General features: G+C 43.3%; 2 protein-coding genes across 2 annotated transcripts in view; one reads left to right on the forward strand and one right to left on the reverse strand.

Annotated features, from left to right (window-relative positions):
• The window catches only part of afap1l2 (actin filament associated protein 1-like 2), a 29,791-nt gene extending 9,776 nt beyond the window's left edge, over positions 1-20,015 (reverse strand). The window contains exons 1-4 of the mRNA XM_079293162.1: positions 19,848-20,015; positions 10,062-10,190; positions 7,020-7,064; positions 5,498-5,589 (exon numbers count right to left, since the gene is read on the reverse strand). Of these exons, the coding sequence (XP_079149288.1) occupies positions 5,498-5,589; positions 7,020-7,064; positions 10,062-10,190; positions 19,848-19,863 (282 nt within the window). The 5' untranslated portion in view covers positions 19,864-20,015. The remainder of the gene's footprint in view (positions 1-5,497; positions 5,590-7,019; positions 7,065-10,061; positions 10,191-19,847) is intronic.
• Positions 2,805-5,173, forward strand: LOC306794914 (kelch repeat and BTB domain-containing protein 13). Its single transcript, XM_079293163.1, has one exon. It carries the CDS (start codon positions 2,928-2,930, stop codon positions 4,443-4,445), a length of 1,518 nt encoding a protein of 505 aa, XP_079149289.1. The 5' UTR covers positions 2,805-2,927; the 3' UTR covers positions 4,446-5,173.
• Positions 20,016-22,167: the final 2,152 nt, after the last annotated feature.

Here is a 22,167-nt window from a genome sequence, read left to right on the forward strand (position 1 = left end):
ATATGAAATATAACCCTGAAGCAGAGCAGCTTGCATCCATCGTGCAAAGCGTGCCCGAGGGAGGCTGGCTCTGTGGATCCGATCAAAGTTTTAGGTCAGTGTTTAATTCAGGGTCGATATCAGTTGGTCAAAGCTGCTTCCCTTCAATATTTGATACAGCCAAAACTTTGGGAGTTTGATGATGTTTAGTGTGTAGCTATGCTCGCAAATTAAAGAGACAATAGGCAGTAATATCTTGTGTTTGCTGGTTACCAACCTGGGGCAGTAAAGTGGTAACAGAGTTACTGCTTCAGTTTAGATTTACAGATCAACAAAATACTGAAAAAACAAATGTGTTTGTCTAAAAACCACAACATCATCATTTCTGAGGTGTGCTGTAATAGACAGTGAACTGGGAATTCCCTGCTTGTGAGCTCCTCTCCCACCGTATCTAGCACATTTCCAGTAATTCGTAGCAGATGCAGTAAGCTGTCACAATAACTGGCCTCGTGTCACGGTGCTCATTCAATCACAGTGACGAGGATTTGCTTGTGTGATTAGCCTGCATGCGTGGAGGAAAGGATCCCAAAGAAATGAGTGGGAGGGAGATGTTATCACTGCGGTTTAATGAGAGTAACATCAGCTGTTGGTTATGAAGACCTTTCAAAATGCAAGTATCAGCAAATACTAATGTCAGAATGTAATATGAGTTACAGTTTCCTCTCTTGAAAAGGATGCAATGTCAAGCAAACATGAAAAAAACGTATTTCTCTGGGTTAGAGCACACTTAACATTATCGGTGTAGCTAATAACACTAAAAAAGGCTACTTTTGGTACTGGCACACGTTTAGGTGTGCCAGTACCAAAAGCCTTAGTTTGGTGCATACTGGCTCACTGTGGAGCAGAGCCATTGTTATTAATGTCAGTTACACCTCTAATATGCCAGAATGTCTGCCATGAGAAACGTTGATACTTTATACTGCTGTATTTATATCCAGGCCTTTCAGCTAATGGGATGCATAGATAGACCCACAAAACAAAGAAGCCTACACAACGGAGCCCCATAAATACGCTAAAGGGACATTAGGGCTTCATTGGCTTTTTCAGACAGAGGGCAGAAGATGGACGATGCCACGAATCACAGTGGAGAGTGGACGTAAGCCAGTTTCACAATGATAGAAGTAAACAAGTCTTCGGGTCAAGGGATCCAAGAAAATATGTGTCACTGACTTGAACACAATACTTGTTTTTGGTCATAGAGCACTTTTTTGATGATACAGTAATTCATTTAAATTAGAAACGAACTAAACGAATATAAGGAATAGGATATGTTGTGTCAGTTTGTGTGTTTTGATATGACCAAAAACTAGACTTATTTGAATGACCATCGAAGAGATCTTTGAGGTCACATGACCTCAAAAGTAAGAAAAACGGCCACAAACGCTCAAGAGCAGACAGGAGCTTAAAAAGAAAAAGCGATTCCTCTCGGAAAAAAAGACCGTAAAGTGTTAGTGAACACACACAACAGCACTGACAATGTAAACTGCTCCGTGGTGAGAAAAAAAACAGCAGTTCAGGCATCTGTTATTAATTAAATCAAAGAGCCAGGCATTCCAGAGCAGCAGCAGCCCCCCCGACCACCAACCCACCCTTATCTCTATCTTCTTTCTTTCACTCATCTCCAAAAAAACAAATCTGACTTTTGTTTGGTCCAAGGCTAAAGAGTACGGTGAGCCATTCCTCAGACCAGCTGGATTGATATCAAACATACCAGGTGTGTGTCTCTCAGTGGATTTCTTATTTATTTTTGTCCCAGAAGACCCTGCAATCACTCCATCTCTCTAATAGTCCCTTTAATCCCTTCCTTTCACTTCTCACACTCACACACACACACACACACACACATACACACACACCCTAACCACAGAAACATCGTGTAGAAGGAATGGATTGAGGAGTCAGAGCATAAATAACAAAGTAAGGAGAGGGGGCGGCGGAGGAGGAGGAATCGGGGTGTGGTGGTGGGGCTTTGAGTAAAGAGTGGGAAAAAGAGCCCAAAAAACGAACAGTCAGAGGAACATGGAAAATCCCTGGTTCCCATGCCAAGAATCCGGCAGAGCGAAAACACACACACACACACACACACACACACACACACACACACACACACACACACACACACACCGAGTGTATCCGAGAGCCTGCTGGGAGCTGAGAGCAGAGAAGGTAGTGATAAAAATAATCAGCGTTGGAAAGTCAGATTCAGGAGAACTCTTGGGGCCTCCGCTGTCTCTCCGCCACTTGTATCATAGTATCTGTTTAGTTTGAAGTACTTCTGTACGATGAAAAGTATTCTAATAATATTTAATTAAAGCATGAATGAAAATGGGAAAAAAAAAAATCCAGAAAAAAAATCACATGACATGTATATCGCACATGCTGTATTTATTTTCACATTATTTTGTCTTCTTGGGAACACTTTAACCTCCTCTACACCGGATTCTGTCTGGATGTTTGTGAACAAAAAAATGTCTGACCACAAATAAATAAATACACATGTATACAACTGAAACAGTCATGTGACTTCAAGGGATTTAAAGGGGCAATGCTGGCAGATAACGTAATCATGAATAATTTAGCAAACACTAATGTTAGCCAATTATATTGCGGTTATGATAATCCCCAGTTGCCTGCAGCCACATTACCGCTGAGTGTGCACGCCAACAGTTTTCCTTTCCCTGCGTGACGCTTGCGAGTGGCACAGCTGCTATCTATAGTACAACTCTATTTTCAGACCATGCAGACAGGACGCAATGGAAGTCTCACAAACCTTTATTTACCCTCCAGTTCTGGGGAAAAAATGTCTGCACTACTCCACTCGAGTCGCATGCTGCATTGTCACTTGAGAGCCTGTTTGAGGAAGAGAACAGACCCGCGTTTACGAGATCATGGAAGTGCCTGAAGGCCTGGGACTCAACCAGCATTTTCATGCAGAGAATGCGACCCTTGATCCGGAGGACGGAGAGCACCAGGCAGGCTGGGTGAGAGTGAGGGTGGAGGAGAGCTGGTTCACTGTGCAGCGGGCTTTGCTGGCAAGGCACAGCAACTACTTCGGTGCCCTCTTTCACTCTGGGATGACAGAAAGTCACCAGGACGAGCTCTACCTGAAGGGAGGAGTGCGAGCAAGGGGTTTCCTCGTCGCCCTCGCTGTCTGCAGGGGGGAGGCCCCCTCTATCAGCGACCCGGATGAGCTCGTAGAAGCGGTAGAGTGTGCCGCGTTCCTGCAGGTTGCGTGTTTGGTGCAGCATCTTTGTGACATCATTGACTCGGACAACTGCCTCTTGCTGTACCATGCAGCCTCCATCTTTGGGGTGCATGCACTCTTTCACAATGCTGCTCTTTTCCTCCGCGATGCTTTTGATGATTTGAAGGAAGCAGCTGAGAGTACGATTCCCGAAGACCTTCTTCAATATTCTCAGTCATTGTCTCCTGCTACTTATGTTGCTATAGGCACACACTCTCCTTCAATGGAACTGCTACAGGACTCCTTTAGGGTCATTTGCTACCTTGATGAAAAAGAGGGAGACTGGAAGCATCTGACAAACCTCCCAACTCTCTGTAGCACCTCCATGGCTGGAGTGGCAGTGCTTGACAACCGATTGTACATTGTCGGGGGAGTCTATGGTTACGGTAAGGACACAGTGGACAGTAGCTTTTGCTACGACCCTGACTCAGGAGTTTGGAACACCCTTCCAGGTCCTCAGCAACTAAGATATGACTTCACCCTGCTGGGGCACGAGGGCCGGCTCTACGCCATTGGGGGCGAATTCCAAAAACGGACGATTTCCACAGCAGAGAGTTACAACATTGAGAAAGGAGAGTGGACATTTATACAAAATGCACCGAGGCCTGTAGCATCTGCAGCTTGTGCTGTTGCAAGACGGCGGATATTTGTTTGCTTCTGGAAACCACCAGACACCACAGACATCTACGAATACATACCAGTGACGGACGAGTGGAAACTTGCGACCACCATGATCAAATCTCAAAGCTATGGCCACTGTATGGTAGCTCACAGAGATAACCTATATGTGATGCGCAATGGGCCTTCTGACGACTTCCTGCGCTGTCTAATGGACTGCTACAACATCACGACAGGCCAGTGGACAGCCATGCCCGGGCAATACATCAACAGCAAGGGGGCGCTCTTCTCCGCAGTGATAAAGGGGGACTCCGTGTTCACAGTGAAACACATGCTAACTCTTGAATACACCATCACCGGGGATGGTTGGAAGACCCGCAGGCAGATGAAAGGCTTTCCAAAGAGCGGTTCGCTGTGGACGTGTTTACTCAGGCTTCCCAAGACGGGACCAGTTCCACCACAGCAGGATGCAGAAGGGGAGGAAGAAGAAATGTCTTTGCCAGACAAATCGGAGGGATTTGTGGAAGCTCTCATGCAAATGTGATATTCCTGCTAAAAAAAAGGCATTGTTTTGTTTTTTTGAGGAAGGGGAATGGAATCATATACAACATGCAACAAGCCCTGTAGAGTCCGCAGCGTGTGCTGTTGCAAGGAGGCGGATGTTTGTTTGCTTCCGGAAACCACAGATATCTATGAATACATGGCAGTGAAAGACGAGTGGAAACAATGTTTTGTTTTTTAGGGTTTCTAAGCTAGAATACGAGTCTGAGAATAAAAAACGAACAATACTGATACTAAACGATCCTGATTGCATGGCGACTAAAATGTTCTTCGTTGCCATGCATTCACTTTCGCACTCGCTCACACACACACACACACACATGCACACGTGCTGACACTACGCATTTGTTCTGATTAGCAACAGCTGCTACTGTAGTTTATATTAGAGGAGGCCACTGTGCATGTGTGTGTGTGTGTGCAAGGTTCAAAGGCTCTGACGGGATGTTCTAAACCTCTCATTCTCTATGTTTTTCCTGAAGTCACACTGGGCCAATTCAGGAGCCACCGGCCTCCCAGTCGACATAAAACTCCACAGCCCTCGCACACACTCTTGGATACTGACTTTCTCAGGTTTTCTGGCCCATGACTGATTAAATACCTGTTTCCGTGGGAGAATAGAGTTCACATAGTCGCGAGCTTGTGACTCTGAGGGTTGTGGGAAATGTTTTTGGCTTGTATGACCACAGACTGCATTTGTTTTAGTATATTAAAAACCAATAAAATTCTCTGGCAGCATGTGATATCAATTCCCTTTGTATTCAATACTTACGATGCTCAGTGGTAATAATGTTCTTGCCGTAACAAAAGACCAAAATACTGTCAATTACATTTAAAGTCGAAAATGTGTCTTTGGGCTCCTTTTGCGTGCCGTTGAAAATCACATTTTCCACTGAACTTTCCCACGTACTTTGTTGAGTTCAGTAGTCCGATTGGGGTCAATGATGCTGTTACCATTCCCACCGCAGTGGCAGAGGATCAAAAAATCGAATCATTTCACATGTTAATTCACTCTGAAACAAACTGGTAGTCACTTACTGCTCTGGGGGGTGGCAGGTTGGGGAGGCTCTTCTGTGGAACGGATACATATTTTGCTGCTTTTCCATTGACCAGGGCATCTGATCTGTCATCTGGGTCAACAAAGTATAACCATATATTAGCGAAACAACAGAATTCTGTTCATTTTTGATTCAACACTATTTCCAGATGTCCAGATTGAGAACCCCTTCATTGTCAAATTACAGTAACCGCACAACCCAAATCAATGGGGAGCATTTGTATGGTCGCAACAACCCTACTGTGCAAAACACACACCGCAACACTATTAAGGACAGTGTTTGCATAAGACATTTAAGAATTATGGTTCTCATTGGATTTGCCATTCCATTGACAATGACCAGCGTTAAATGTACTTGTGGTTCGCAACCGTTCTCACAATGTCAGATTCTACAGAACATCCTTAAGCGGTTTCGACCTGATGAGTTTGTGCCTTCGTTGCTCAGCACAAGCAAGATTTATTTCGCTTTTTTGATAAACAAGGTGTTACTGTGACGTCTTTGTCTTGCACTTCAACTGAAAAAGACAGTTCCGGTTTGCCACAGGATCAATGATTAAAAAGCCCCCACATAGCTATCTCGGCCCCCGCTTTCCTTCAGTCTCTGTGAAAGAAAACTTGCGGCTTTGCTAGCGTCGCTGCTGAAAATATGTGTGTTAAGTCTAGTGCTCGCTGAAACCACATTCTTCAACACTGTCCAAACAAAACAGGTCAGTCTCAGATGGCGAAGAGCTACGCAGAAACAGACAGGAAATGGTGAGGGGAGGGGAGCTGAGGGGGGCTGCTGCTTGCGGCAGCTTGTTCTCATATCTGCTATTCACTTGAATCATGTCAAATGAAGGAGTATAAGATGCAATGACATGACAAACATGCACTGGTGTTTGAGCGACTTAGACAACCTCAAAAATATCACAGTATAGTGCATCATATTGAGGATATGACTAATTCGGAAATATGGCCTTGACCTACAGCTAAAGTTAAAAATAACTTTGTAATAACGTCTTCTAACGTTACTATGAGTCTACAGCCATGCCAGTGGCTCTGTGAGGCTGTTCTTTGAGCTAAATGCTAATATCAGCATGCAACAGCAGCATGCGCCTCACAGAGATGACGCTAACATGCTGATATTTAGTCATCAGTGTCTGGGACAAAGTATTGGACAAATTGTAATTTTGACCTGCTGGTTTCACAAGTTGCACCATGCAACATGTCTGCACCATTGAATCTGTACTAAATTTCGTGGCAATCCATCCAGCAGTTGTTATCATATTACAGTCTGGACCAAAGTGGTGATGCGACTGACATTATCCTCCACAGAGGCATTGCTAAAAACGCTGTATTATCACATTATCCCTTGTTTTCAAAAGTAAACGTAAAATCCTTTTCTTAATAGATTATAGTTCAGCAACTTTTCAGAAAAAAAGTCATCACGTATCAAGTATCAGTACCACTTCTCACAGGTGTGAGATGTTTTGAAACTCACACCTTTGCAGCCTTTGTCCTTACCGGCAACACTGACTTTGTTCATGTAGATATACTCTTCATCAGCACCTGCACAGAGACAACAGAGGGTGGTTAACGGTTGACATCAGAACGCTTCTGCAGTTTGACTTTGTGGGTAGCTACCACAAACACTAACATTGTGTTACGCTGAAGAAACTAGAAGAAGCCATTTGAATACAGCTCGACAAAACACTGTGTCCCACAGTGATGCATGCATGCTTTGCATAAACAATTACAGTATTCAGGCAAATGTTCTGCATTTGATTGTGATAATAAAAGGAAAAAGGTGGATGTGTAAAAGATGAATGGAACTATCCAAAGCAACCCATGCACCGTTATTCTACACTGTAAATGTAATGAAACTAATGTTATTCAGACAATTTTCGTTGAATTAAGATTTTTAAAAAATCGGACGCTTAATTTCTTTGTTGAAAGTTGTTCTACACTTCAGTAGAATGAAGACCTCTTCATATACTGTACACAAGTTATTCAACTGTATGTAATCATATGAAGAGCGTGCACATGTCCTGTTGCTCTGATGAGAAACATCTGACTCCACCTTAGTCCAAACAATCTTTCATCATGTTTGTCAAACGTCCAGGATAAAAAGGGGGAACTTGACCCAAACAAGTGGCCTATTGTGTGGACAGACGGGCCCATTATTGACACCCACTCTGGCTGGCATTCATCGAACATTAGTCAGAAAAGTCCCTGCCTGCACAGATAGGGCACTGTGTCACTATCTTTGAAGATAAACATACGATGGAGCTCCTGAACTTGGTCCATGTGCTCAGACATTATAAGCAAAAGTATGGTTGGGGTTTCGTTTGAAATCATACTTCCACTCAGTTTCTGCATGGAATTCATCTTCACAAACAAAGATTGGGACAACAGTTTCTTTTCAGTTTGTGGTGATACGAGCATAAAAAGTCAGAAAGCCAGAAAGAGTAGTGTTTGATTAAAGTGAAAATAAGAAAATATTCAAACTGAATATGGTTTCCTGTGAGGAGAACAAAAAAACAGTGATTCGGAAGCGCTTCACACGGTGAGCAGTTAAACGCCGGACAATTAATTAGGGCTGTCGCTTGAGACTGACCTGACGTCTCCTCGCACTAAAACGTAAATATTTACCAGTCAGTGTGAGCAACGGTATCATTTTAGGCAATAAGCGGAGATGATGAAACCTCATGTCATACACACCAATGCTGAAGTCAGCTCAGTGAGAAAAGCACTGTGTTGTGTTTGACGTCGGTCTTAGCATGGTGGAGTAATTACAAGCTGGCGAAAACGTCGCCATGACATTGCCACATAAACAGTTTGAATGAATGTCTTTTCTCAGACAATAAACCCTGTGGTTTCGGGGTAGAAGGCTCCAGCTGGCCACTGTAACCTGTGATGGGAATTTGTTCCGGAGTTGCAGCAAAGTTTTGAGGAAGGTTGTTTCATTGTATTAAATATTTCAGCTGACTAAGAATATACCCTGAGAGAAAATCAAACAAAACTCGAACCTTGGGTGATCCTCCAGAGAAGCTTTCTCCTTTGAAATCGATATATCGCTCGGTGAAACCAAACAACAGCAGATTGAAACTCTGTTTTGCCTGCACAGTGAAAACAGATTTTCGGGGAACAGAGTTGAAATGCTATTTATAAGCTGGTGCTCAAAGGAAGTGTGCGTCCCCAGAGGATAAATGCAGCTTCGGAAAAATGATACAGCTTGGAGCCAGGAGAGGAAGTACGGAGAGACGAGTCCAGGACCTGAACATGGAAAAGCATGCCTGCTGGTGTGTGTGTGTGTGTGTGTTGGTGAACGGTTGCGTGTGTCAGTGTGTGAGAGGCAGAGAAAGACAGGGAAGGAGTAGCAAAGCTCATGCTAACTTTTCCAATCCAAAAGTGACAGCGAATGTAACATAATTGGGTCAAAAGTTCCAAGTATACTGTTAGAAAGATGAGCTTAAAACAAGGATTTTTACAGTCTGATGTTTTCATAGCTTAAGTATCACACAAAAGCTCAGACTTCTGACTGAGCAGAGTCATTCATTATTCCCAATGAATCACACACATTGGGGCTGAGGCTCGGCTGAGGCTCAGTGTAACACTGGCTCACAGTTGTGAATTGTACCATAAATCACAGCAGCACAACAGCAGTCACCATATCTTCATATTGAGTGTCAGACCCAGTGAGCAAGAACAGCAAACTTGTCTTTCGCTGTTTGACAGGATACGTTAACGGGCCATGCATCATTTCCCGATGAAGCAACAGGCACTTTGATGATATCTGGCTTGTAAGGACAAAACTGAAATATCCACAGCATAAAAAACGTCAATCTGATTATTTTGCGAGGGAAGTAGAAAAGCAGGCAAAAAATATTGAATTCAGCCACCACAGTGTGGTTAGCAGCCACCAAAATGGGATAAAAGACCCCAAATGTATTTGTTAATGAAAGCATGCAAGATCATAATTGTTACATGGTGGTTACTGAGAGTCTAAAATAATACCAGACTGGGTTGCTTGATAGATGACAATCTAACCTCATTGCATTGTGGGAAAAGCAGGGCTTGACCACATGTTATGTAAGGTACTTTGCATGAAGGCAGACTAACTGCTTGTCAAAAGCTTTTGAATGATCCATGTTTAAAGATTTGTGGTTGGACCTCAACCAATGTAACTGTCGTGTCATCACAAATACCGCACCATGAAGAAATATAAATCAGGAACACTGAGGAAATGTTTCAGACTCCTAAACTATTTATTTTCAGCAATGGCTCTCATGGAAATATCCTTCAAGTTGACACCACTATGTCCCAAGTCTAACATGCTGTGGTTGACCTTTTCAATGTGCCTGCCTTAATTCATAGAATAGTGCCATCTCATATTTCTTGGAGCTGGAAGTCCACAGTAACTCTTAGACATACATGATCTACAGGTATGCACTCCTCATAGTTTACTGACCGATACTTTACAAAACTAAGCCAGTGAGCCTATTAGTCTCAATGCTGTTGTGCTAGTGTAAGTACTGCATATCTACTACAGTATTTCCTTCATACCATTGGATGCTCTGTAGGACTGGAGGAGATCAGAGAGCAAGCCCTTCTGGATGGTGGCGTTCCCACTCAGGGTCTCCTTGTCCAGGATGAGCAGGAATCGGTGGAGCTCCATCAGGAGCTGGTCCAGCACTGCAAGCACAGACAGACAAGACGGTCTCAGAGGTACATCAAAAATAAAATCACTCGCTCAAGAGTGTTACACATTTCTTGGCGGGGTAATATTTAGGAGTATTAAAACAATGGCTTTGGACCAGAACTGTGGCAGTTCCCATCGGCAAGAAAGAGAGGAGCTGAGAGCAATATAAATCCTGGGACGTCTCCAGGCAGCATACTACACTTTAATTCATGGAGAACAGGGAGTTAAACTCAATGACTTGTCTCGTAACATTGAATTCAGCTGCAAGTTTGTTAGTTATTCCATTCTCACTGCTGGGCCTTAAGCTAGGCCAACATTTAACATGGGAGAGCTCTTCAGAGGGTTTGAGCTGGCAACGTGTCGATAACCATTCAGACTTTATGTCATTGGGTCATTACTCTCATCCAGTTGCTATTGTCAGCTACAAGTCTGTTTGAGCTTGTTTTGGTAGTTGCATGGGTTTAGTGAAAGGTCAAGTCCAGAGGAGGGAGGAGTCTGGGCCTGGAGTCGGCAGGGCCTCTGTGTCTGGGTGCAGCCCACACACATCCTTCAGGGGTCATCGCTGAGCTCACAGCCCTCTCCACGGTGTGGGGAGCTCTTTGTGCTTCCCTTCACTGTCTCTTGGCCTCATGAATAGACCCCATGCTACAGTGGGTCTCAGTGTGAGCACTTCACCAAAATAAGAGACAGAAAGGGGATAAAGAAGGGAGACTTTATTAAAGGATAAGGTGGGGCTAATATCAAAGGGGATGCCATACTGTTCTTAGAGACTGGAATGTCCAAAGTTTCCTTCGATCAGCAGTGGATGATAGTAGGCTGCTGTATTTGGCTAAATATTTATAAATCCCATAATTTGTCTAATTCACTTATGAACTAAACTTAAAAACTCAAGCATAAAATCTAAACTCTGTCTCACAGTAGCATCCAGGATGCTAAATTATGAATCCTGCTATGGCGAAGGCACGATTCGCCTTACTCCGTCTCTATACAGCTATTTTGGACATAACTGGACACATAACTAGTAAGTCAGGACATGAGTATTTGTACCCATGACAATCAAACAGCTGCAACTAAAACTGAAGTTAAAACTAAAAACAAAACTGCCAATATGTCAACAACATCGGGCTCTACTCATGAACTCTACTCCATATAAATGAAATTATCATAATCACAAATAGCACAAATCTCACGACTATTATAAAGAGAGTAAACTTCTCATTTGAACTCTTTTAAAACAGTCAGCTACTCTATTTTAGAGGCTCCTTCCGGCTCATACAGATCACTAACCGGGCCTTGCGGGGGGAAGTGCATTCATGCCCTCTCCCCTCCTTCCTACACTCCCACACATCTAAGGACCAAAGCTGGGTGAATTTCTGCAAAATAAGGTGTCAGAACCCGGTACGCTGTGCGATGACGAGAGGCTTTCCCAAAGCTACAGCAAGCTGGGCTGTTTTTAATGACTCCTGCTCAAGCTGAGGCAACGTCTGCTGAGAGGCCCCGTGTTAGGAGGACCTGCACCATGGAAAACATCACTCACACACACACACACACACACACACACACACATATGGGCATGTAAAGTAATCAAAGTTATATGTTACTATAATGATCAAAAGCTTTCATTACATTTCCAGTAATTGTTTAGCTGCTGATGTCTGCCTGCACAGTGTGAATCTCAACATTTTTCCAGCTTCTCCTCAATGTGTGTTTGCAGAGATTGACTCTGATGGCCTTTTGGATTGGAGGACCCTGGGAAACAGAGTCAGCTGACAGGACAGGGAGGTCTGTAGCAGGCAGTCTCTGTGGGCTACGGGCTGGCCAGACGCCCACTGAACATCCAGTGAGCGACCGCAGCATAAACGATTCACTTCTGTAGAATGGCCAAAAGGAATCTGAGACACCATCAGCCAGCCAAAAGTGCTACAGTGTTTTCATTTCAATAAATATATGTCTGGGATGCAACTAAACAAAGTAAAAAGGCAGGTACGAATGTAATAACGAGAACACTTAACGTCATAAAGTTTGAGTCAATTGATTTGAGAAATTACAACATCAAGCATTAGGGGAATTTCTCTTCCTCATGCCTGAGGTTGTACTTCCTACTTTGCTACCAGAAAGGTTTTTGTTTGAATTCTCTCACACAAAGGTATCTACTCATTGTGTGTTTGATATAGTGCACGAATAAATTGGCAGATCAGTAAGGTGTATGCGTAATGCCTGATTATAGGAAGACAGAAGTATCAAACTGAAAAGGAACTGTTGGACTGTCGCTGTTCTTTTGTATGTAAAACAATGACACACTGGCTGAGGTTTTAGTGGAATCCACCATGATACTACAACATTATAAAGGCAAAAAGATCCGATCAAAGACACATCACAAATATTTCCTGCAATATTAGTTGTGATCTCCTGAAGCCTTTTATCAGTGCTGGCCTCCATCTGTTTACGTTGTCTGACCCCGACTGTGGTCAATGAAACAAAAGGATCATTCTTTCAATTCGGCGGAAATCTTTTTTGTTCGACCAAAAATAACAAACACAATGTCTTTGCATGCATGTCGGTCTGTGCTTTTATCTGTGCATCTGGACTGCCAATGATACTTCTTTTTTAATCTTTAGCCATCTTCAAGCGCAGCTGCTAACCTCCTGTCTGTCAAGGAGATGACAACATGGTCTCACCAAGAACCAAAACCTACTGAAACAAGCCCCAAATTTGGTCCGCAAATGAAATAAACAGGAAATAGACTGCATTCAATTCAATTCAATTCAATTCATTTTTGTATCGCCCAAAATCACAAATTACAAATTAGCCTCAGAGGGCTTTACAATATGTACACGTGACATCCTCTTGTCCTGGAACCCTCACATCAGAACAGGAAAAACTCCCCAAAAAACCCCTTTAACGGGGAGGAAAGAGGAAGAAACCTGTGGGAGAGCAATAGAGGAGGGATCCCTCTCCCAGGATGGACAGACGTGCAATGATGTCATGTGTAGAACAGGATAGTGAATTACAGCACATTCAATGTAATTACAGCACATTCAATGTATGACACAACCACGACAGGAGGCAACACCTGGTCCAGATACACAGGAACCTGTGAGGCGAGAAAGCACAAATACTCCGGGGAAGAAGCAGGTCAATAATGTGCATTCACAAAGTCCATGTCAAAATTATTTCTCAATAAAGGCTTTTCATTCAAAGAAGAGGGGAATGAACTCGGGTCTGTACCACCATTCTCCTTGTTCAATTTAAACATGTCTTCTGCAACAAGAGGGTCTTCTCAGGATCCTGGCAGCACTTCGTATTCTGAGGGGCTTGAGGTCCAGCATCAACACTGACGGGCCACATCTTCATTTCATTAAATGAACGAGGCAGGCATGGCCTTTCATTTCAATCAGACTTCTTCCAGTTTAAATGGGGTTTGCTGATATACTTCTACTACTTGGTCAGTGGGAAAACATGCTGGGCGAATATAATCTGACAAGAATGTAATTAGCTTTCCGTCACAACAGCAAGAAGTACCTAAAGTACACTGAATGATAATGAGTGTTTGGAATGGCACTTCAGCCCTAAAAAGAGTCGGGTTCTTTCTCTTGTGCTCAGTTGAGCTTTGAACTTGTGACTTGTGACATCACAGTGAGAATCAATCAGCAGCATGTTCACAAAACCCATAAGATGTCGTCCAAGTCCTTTAAAAGGCAAAAAGACACACAAATCTGTAACTGGTGTGTACTTCTACCTTTTATCTGTTTTTCTCATTTCAAAAATCGAATTGGCTCAATTTCCATGTTTTCACTCATCTTTACATCATCTTCCTCCATCTGTCTTACTTTCAAAACAACTCCGGCATATAAATTCATGCTCCAGGAAATATCCTTTTTTTTTTACTGATGCAATATTCGTGCTGTTTTCATGCATGTTTATGCCTTTCATTAATGATAAAACAACTCCTTCTTACAATGTATCAATGTTTGTCTCACAGCTAATGCAGCAAATGTTATGTTGTATGAGGGCACACGATTTAAAAATGATATTATTAATCTGAAAACGATGCTGACCTTGCATTGGCAACATACAACCTACAAATCACTACAGTGTTTACTTTTACACTCAACAATATTTTTGAATACGTTTGGGTTGTTGACCAAATTAAAATACGGTTATTTTGACACAGTGTCAGACATAAAAAGCTCAAGTTTTACCATAAAGCTGGTACATATTTACTGCTAGTTCAAAAAACAACAATCAGTAACAAATAGTGCCATCGAAATGAAAGAAAAAACTAGAGTAGATTATAACAGGTCGTGACTCGTGATTATATCATATTTTATTTAAGGTAAGGTCAATAAATAACCCAACAGCGACATCAAAAAATGAAGACAAACATTGTCTTGTTTGGTAGAAAATACACTTACATAATTCCATGTTCAAAGAAACCAATGATTGGTAGATGCAGTACACCAAAGTTACATCAAATGACACCCAGCACCCAGTCTATCTAGTGTCATTTTGTGGCTAACAATGACCGAAAAGGGAAGTGATGGAAAGAAGGAGAATTGCAACCAGTGGCCAAACACTGACATTAAAACGTTTATACGCCAACAGATAAGCTGTTTCTGCTTCAGCAGACAGGAAAGAAACTGACTGAAGTGCAGCTGATTTGTTTCTTATCATTTGACTCTTACGCACCAAACTTCCAAGGACCCGAATGGCCGTCGGGTCAGTTTCAATGCAATACAACAGAGAGAAGGAGCCACGTATGATTGGTTTGTTCCAGCCAGGCCTGGCTCTGCTGAGTGCGGCAGATAATTGGCTGATGGCAAGACCCAAAAAGAGGACAAAACACCGATTTGATCGCTATCGACAGAGGCTGGTCTGTCTCCATGCAACACACTGGGTTCAGCTGTGAGGCAGTGACATACGTGGACACAGCTGGATTAATCCAAGCTGTGTTTTGGTGTTATTGCCGTAGAAACCTGAATTTTAAAAAAAGCGGGGTGTCAGCTTGATGACCTCATAGAAGGGGCTGCCTGTGTCTGATAGCAGCACCGAAGGAACTTTGGAAAGAAAGAAGAGGACAAAGTGGCACGAGAGAGAATATATTGAAGCAACATGGTACAGGAAACATTTCAGGTAAAAGCACAGAAGTCCTTTTCTCACAGCATTAAGTCAACATTGCCCTGAGTTTTCACATAAAAGGTTTGATTTGAAACCTCACCTATAATGAGAGTTAGCAAATATTGTTATCCGCATACAGCATGTACACGGAAAGAAATGAAAGAAAGGTCAGAAAGGAGGTCATCTACTAGTGACAGGAAGTGGGGGTTTTTTTACACTGTGGGAAAACATGTGATGTAGGAGGAGCTTGAAGTTGTCCAGCGGTGGTTTTGTCATGGCCAACGAGTCGGCAGAATCCACCGGTTGTAACGCCGCAGCAGCTCGTTCCACCAGAGAAGAGGAAGTCAGCGGAATCAGTTGCTGTACGTTTGGTGAAATTGAAACCATCAGTCTCAGAATTAACTCTTAGTACATCCTGTGTCTACTGTTTTAAAAAAAAAACCTTTCTTTCTTTCTTTTGGCAGATGCAAAAATACGCTTGTGGCATGCAGCTACGGCACGATTAAATATGAAACAGGTTTCTTGATGGGAGCCAGGCAAATAAGATACTTTTACATCCAAATCAAGTCAATATCCAAACTGCATTACTGATCTGTGCAGTACAACACGCCGAAAACTCAACGTATGTTAGCGATCTACTTTGCCAGGAACAGATAATATTGTGACTCCAGACTAGCTGTTCCAAAACACACAACTCCATGACTCTTTCTCTCTCCCGTTGGTGTTTCTCATCGCAGAGATGAAAACTCGTGTCAGCCTCGGGCCACGGTGCAGTAGAGGCTCAGTGTGGTTCCACCTCCTCCTCTTAATGCAGCTCCCTGCCTACATCCCTCCTTAAATCTTCCTCTCTCCGTATACGTCCCCTCGCTCCACAGGACCCCAGTCAAAGGCTTCGTCCTCTAGATATTCAGAGGCGTGTGTGTGTGTGTGTGTGTGTGTGTGTGGGGCGGGGGGTGTATGTATGTATATACCATGCAGATTCACACGTGAGGAAAAGCTTTACAAGGCTCCGCAGTCTTGCCTTGATGAGAAAGAAAGCGACAGACGAGAAGCAGCTGCTGACAAATAAAAACTAACGAGCAATGCCGCCTCGGAGTCACCCACATAAAAGCTTCTCTGCTTGGTTATTATCCCACAGATAAGTGGCCAGGAGGGCTGCAGGGAGAGTAACAGCTAGTGAGCGTGCATGTGTGTGTGATTACAAGAGAGTACCGTTTCCTTCAAAAGAGTACCTGGTGAGAGAAAAAAAAAAAAAAAAACCCCACACACAATACATGTCTTATCCAGAGCTCCTGTATCCAATAAACAAAGCCATGTTTGATGTGTTGTAAATGAACAGGAGCGAGACCCAGAGGGCCAAAACTCACCCGGAGCGCTGCACTGCCACATATCAGGAAGACCGTCTTTCTTTCATCATTTTTTATGGCCCCAGCTTCCTGAATTACCTGCACTCCACTCACTCCCCGTTGGCAAGTACAGCCCATGACACACACACACACAAGTGAAGCGGGAGACCCCATGCCAGCGCTGATGGTCTTCATCTCAGCCCGCCTCTGCTGAGCTCACGGGAGGTCAAACCCACGGACTCTGTCACATTGTTATGCTGTACTGTAAAGCGCCTTCTAAACTCTAACTCTCAACTGATATCACCCAAACTGCACAACTTATTTTGACTGAGAGTCATTTTGATTGACAGGATCCTGCCGTTCACAGACATAGGCCAAATAAAACACCAGCAGCTGTGGAACTATTGCCAGCACTGGGATACACATGTTAACAAAAGTGAAAATGACTCAGGATCAAGTGTTTTTTTTGTTTTTGACACTACATCAAATAATACTGTGCACACAAACATGTACTGCTGAAAAAAACATAACCATACAAATGGTGGTGCAATTGGTTGAAATCTAATTTTACATTATTTAGTACAAATAGTCTGAATCAGTCCTAATCTTCCTGCCAAGACAAATCAACAGGCCTACAGATTCAGTTTTTTAATAAGATGCGTGTGTGTCAAGCGAAACAATCCACATCAAAAAAGTCCATCGATACATCTGTCAGTCTGCCTCCGTTTGTCTTGCATTTTATTTTTGGCGGTGATCACAGAATCAGATTATTGTTGGAAGGAGACGGCCGACGCTGGAGGCGAGAAAGGGAGCCATCATCACAAACCCCCATCACTGCTTTTCTGGGTGAAACCCAGCTGGAAAAAAGAGCCTGCAGCCGGCACAGCGGATTCACCCAGACACTGGTGGGATCCATAACAACACGGAAAGCAAAACAAGCAAGGGCACGAGGAGGAAGGCACTGACTGACAAGGATATTAAGATGACAAATATTGGAGAGGATCTTGTAAAACAAAACAAAAACATGCCCATTTCCTTCATCGGAGTATTTAGGAAAGTTACACTTTCTTTTATTTCTGTATGTGTACTTGTATGTTATTTAGGCTGTTGTTCTGAAAATGGTGAAAGCAACCAATGAGCCATGAATTGCATACAAAAAAATGCTCATCTGTCTGCTGAGCTACTGAAGTCCGTCCTCCGCTGCACCAACGGTTCTCAAACATCACAGCCCAAAGGACTCTCAAAGCAAACACAGCTCCAGGTGCTTTCACTAATCTGATCCTCATCTCTGGCAGAAGGTGTGAGAATCAGCGACGTGAGCTGCTGGAAAGTCGCTCCTCTCGAATGAAACCTGCGTGAGTCAGGTTTGAGTCAAATGGAGCAGATCCAGAACACGAAACAATGCCTCTCCTTGTCATTGACAGCCCCCTGACTTTCCCCAGGTTTCCCTTCACTGTACCTCCTCCACTGCCTGTGGCTTGTTAGTATCTAATTCAGTGTCCCGGTGCTGCTGCATACAGCTGCCGAAAGAGTACACTCCAGTCTTCATTTCAGCCACACACACACACACACACACACCGGCACATTCTACCAGGTGGAGGATCATTGCCCTGCATCGCTCCACCTGCCCTCAGATCTCCATCTCTCCTTTGAATTACATTATCTTTACTCAGATCTACTTGTCTTTGGTTCATAACTGGAGCTCCTGTCTTCAACTGGAACAACAGAAGGTGGAACCATTCTCTAGGTATTCAAACCCGAACCAGTTGATCAGATACAATTAATGCTGCAATGCACACCTTTGAAAACCACTTTACAATATTGCATCATACCGCGTAGGCTATCCATTGCAACAAACTAGTTTCAACAATCAAAAGATGCACAACTCCTCCCGACCATTTGTCAAAACCACTGTACGCTGAGATATTGAGCATGATTAGGGCTGCAACTTCTCATTATCGGGCAGTCGTCTAATGGTTTATTCTATAAAATGTCAGAAATTAGTGGAACATCCCCATCACAATACCCTATATGCAAAGATATTCAATTTGCAATCTTATAAAACTGAGAAAACTCTTATAAAACTCGCATCTTCACATTTGAGAAGCTGGAATATTTGCTTGAAAATGACTCAAACATGCGGATTAGGTTATTGTCTGTCATCTCATCAGTTATTCTTGTTTCAGCTCTCCGTGTGCTGGATCGATGAATGAAGAAACTGCAACAATGGCTATTTACTCTGGCACAGTGTGGGAGTAAACAGACTGGGCTGTCCAGTCAGCTGGAGAACAGGAATGCCACAGCAAGAATTTCAAATTGTGGTGATCCCATTCCATTTAGACCAGTCGCTCATTGTTTTCAGTCCAGCGAGTCCACCCAGTTGCCTCACCCGGTCCAGTGGCGGTGAGGGGGATACTGTGTTTATGCTGTTCCACATGTCATGCTGCTGAGCTCCAAAGATGACTAACCTCCCCTCTAACTGGCCTCATGTGCTTGTTTTCTTTACACGATCAGACGGGCAAGGTGAGGTGTACTGCCTTGGCCAATCATTCAACTGACTACATTCAAACCCTTTGTTTTTTGTCAATCAGGAAGTATTAAATGGCCTCGCTCATCCCTCATGGACAAACAACTGCAGGCACTTGAGGAATGCTGTGGGAACAATGTTGCTGCTATTGGAATTCATCAGTGGCCACAGTGTAAACTATTTTACAGAGCCCACTTGGATGGCGGGGCGGTTATAGGATAAGCCACACATCCTCATTTCGTTGGTGACACAGGATGCATTCAACTCTGACTCCGAGGACTTGTTGCCCAAAGGCAGCTCACTAGTTTGACATGACACACTATTTTGGCAGGCTATAAATTATTATACCATTTTAGAGACAGGTGAACAGGTAATATAAACTAAAATGTACTTATCGGGATACATGTCTTTATAAAAACAAAAGCCTTTCTATCCGGATCTGGCAACATACACAAGACTGTAATGCATCCAAAATCTATAAATGTCATATTTTGGTATATTTCTTTTCAACATTTACTGTCAAATACTTTTGCAAAATAGTTGTAAAGCATTCATTTCCATGAAGCTCCTTCATCAGCGGTGACATGGACACGGACAAGAAGTCAGCAGCTCGTGTCATTGACACAAAGTAATAAAAGAAAACCAAATCCTCCTCTTACCTTTGTGCTTCTCCATTCCCTCGCTGTTTCACCTTCGGAGACCTCGCGTCTCTCCTCTCATATAAATCAAACAATCCCAACAAACAAAAAAAGTTTGCGGAGAAGTTTTCTGAGTGAAGGGACGGAGCAACTCTGCGGAGTGCAGCCCCGACGCTCCCGTTTTCAACAATACACCGCTGACTTGTGCTGGCTCGAGATTTCGACGCAACAACAGCGCTCTGATCTCCTCGTCTTCCTAATCGCGCACCTCCTCCCGCATGCAGCATCCGCGCTCTTGGAAGAGTGGGTTTTTTTCAGGTGTCAGTCAGAGACACTCACTGTTTACTACTGTGAGTTCCTAAATCCTGGTTTTCAGACAAACACGTGCGCTCTCTGACTGGTTGGACTGCAGATTTGTGTGATTCTTGACTGACATGTAGGTCAGATTGTGTCTGTCAAGGAAACAGAAGGAAACAGAGAGAACGGTGTCTGAGGATACATTATTATTACACATATACAGTTTGTGACGTGATTAAAAAAACCAGACAGGAAAGTGACCAGACAACCGTGGGAGCACCGTGACGTGGTGGCGGTATGAGAGGAATGTCATGCAGTTTTACCGCAAAACGACTAAACCGCATGACGTGCATGCGAGTGTTTTTATATGAAGCCTCTACCTTGGTGAACGCATACGGAGCGCAGGCGCAGTCAGCGCGATTGTGTGGTTGAGTAGCAAAAGCGCAAGACCAGAGAAGCACTTAGTAAAGGTCAGTTAGGATATTATTGCCCCAGTCACGCTGAAGATAAGATAGAAAATAGGAGATGTGGTATAGTGCTGCTGGTTCATGACTCACTCTCTATATGTGGCTCACTCTCTGCAGGCTGTAGGCCCTGATGGAGGGCCCGCTTCATGTCACTGTTGTTGGGTTTTACTCACAGGGGACATACATGACATCGAGACACATGACAGTCCAAGTGTCCCTCTGTAGTTGCCTCGTGAAGACAGATTTCCCCAGCTTTGGTTTCCACCTGTAACGCCATTCGTCACAAAGATACAACCATTGCCACTGGGGATCTCTCCTTTGCTGCGTATTGATGCAAACTCATTTCTGAGCGTTGATGGCAATATTTCTGCAGTGCATGTGTGTGTGAGTATACAACCAGCAGCAATATCCTCTGATCATTTTCTGAAGTGAAAATAGAACATAGTGGTTCAAATTGAATGTGATTGGTGTGTTAGCGGGATTTTCTCGATGTCTTAGCTTAAAATACAACCTTTATGAATGTAAAGCTGTTAGTATAAGACCAGGTTGTTATCCATGTGCACTGTATTTTCCAAAAATATAATTATAAACTGTTTACTTTAAAACTTGCCAAAACATTGTAATGTGATATAACACTGTATATATACCATGTAGCCTTAATTACCGTTTTGCTTTAAGTGTATAGGCCGAACAATAACACTAAGTGCTTCAAAACAGCAAGACTAACAGTCACTGCTGTCATTCAGAATTAGACACAAAAGATGTAAAAGACTGGAAGAAAAAAGGAGACCCTTTACCTCAAGTCGTATTCAACCCTGTGGCTTTATGAGGATGAACTATTTCATTTATAAAGAGCTTTAGTTTGCAGAATATTCAATTCAACAGCAAATTTGAGACCCAACGAAGCTGATGAGGTGAACTCACTCTGGGTTCTTTGTGAAGGTCTCAAAGGTGCGTTTCGAATAATATGTAAAGTCCTTGTATCCCTTTACTGTGTTTTCATCTTACAGAATCCAAATCAGCGCACCTGTCAGTTGGGATTAATTAACAGCGCAGATTTCGTTGAATGTGCTTCAGTGTCAGTGTTTTCAGGAAGTTAAGCTGCCTCAAGATGTTGAGTTTTCATTCTGGAAGAAAAGTCTGGCTCCTGTGTCTTCTTCATTTATCACAACAAAGGCTGATGCCATATTTATTCAGTGGGACAATTGATGCTTTTTTGTTGTCCCTGTGTGTGTGTCAACTTCATGGCTCAATATTTGTGTGTTTGTTGTTCTGCACAAATACAAAAGAAAACTTGCACTTGAACAAGTCTTTTCACCTTCTTCGAGGCCAACTGCAATGACGGCAATGATTCAGTTCTCCGCCTCGACGCGGTGTCTATCGGTCTGAATCTGTGCGCAGACTTCACGGGTCAGCTGAAAGTCAACAGGTGATGTCACCATTTTTCTACACTTTATATAGCCTTGAGCGAATGGCGAGCGTGTGACTGTAAGTCAGCCATGATGGCTCAGCATGAATTGAATACAAGGGCGGTCTGTCTTTGTCTGTCCGTCGACAGCAAAAAGAGCTCTCTTCTT

Source organism: Melanostigma gelatinosum (assembly GCF_949748355.1).
Source record: "Melanostigma gelatinosum genome assembly, chromosome: 21".
NCBI lineage: Eukaryota > Metazoa > Chordata > Actinopteri > Perciformes > Zoarcidae > Melanostigma > Melanostigma gelatinosum.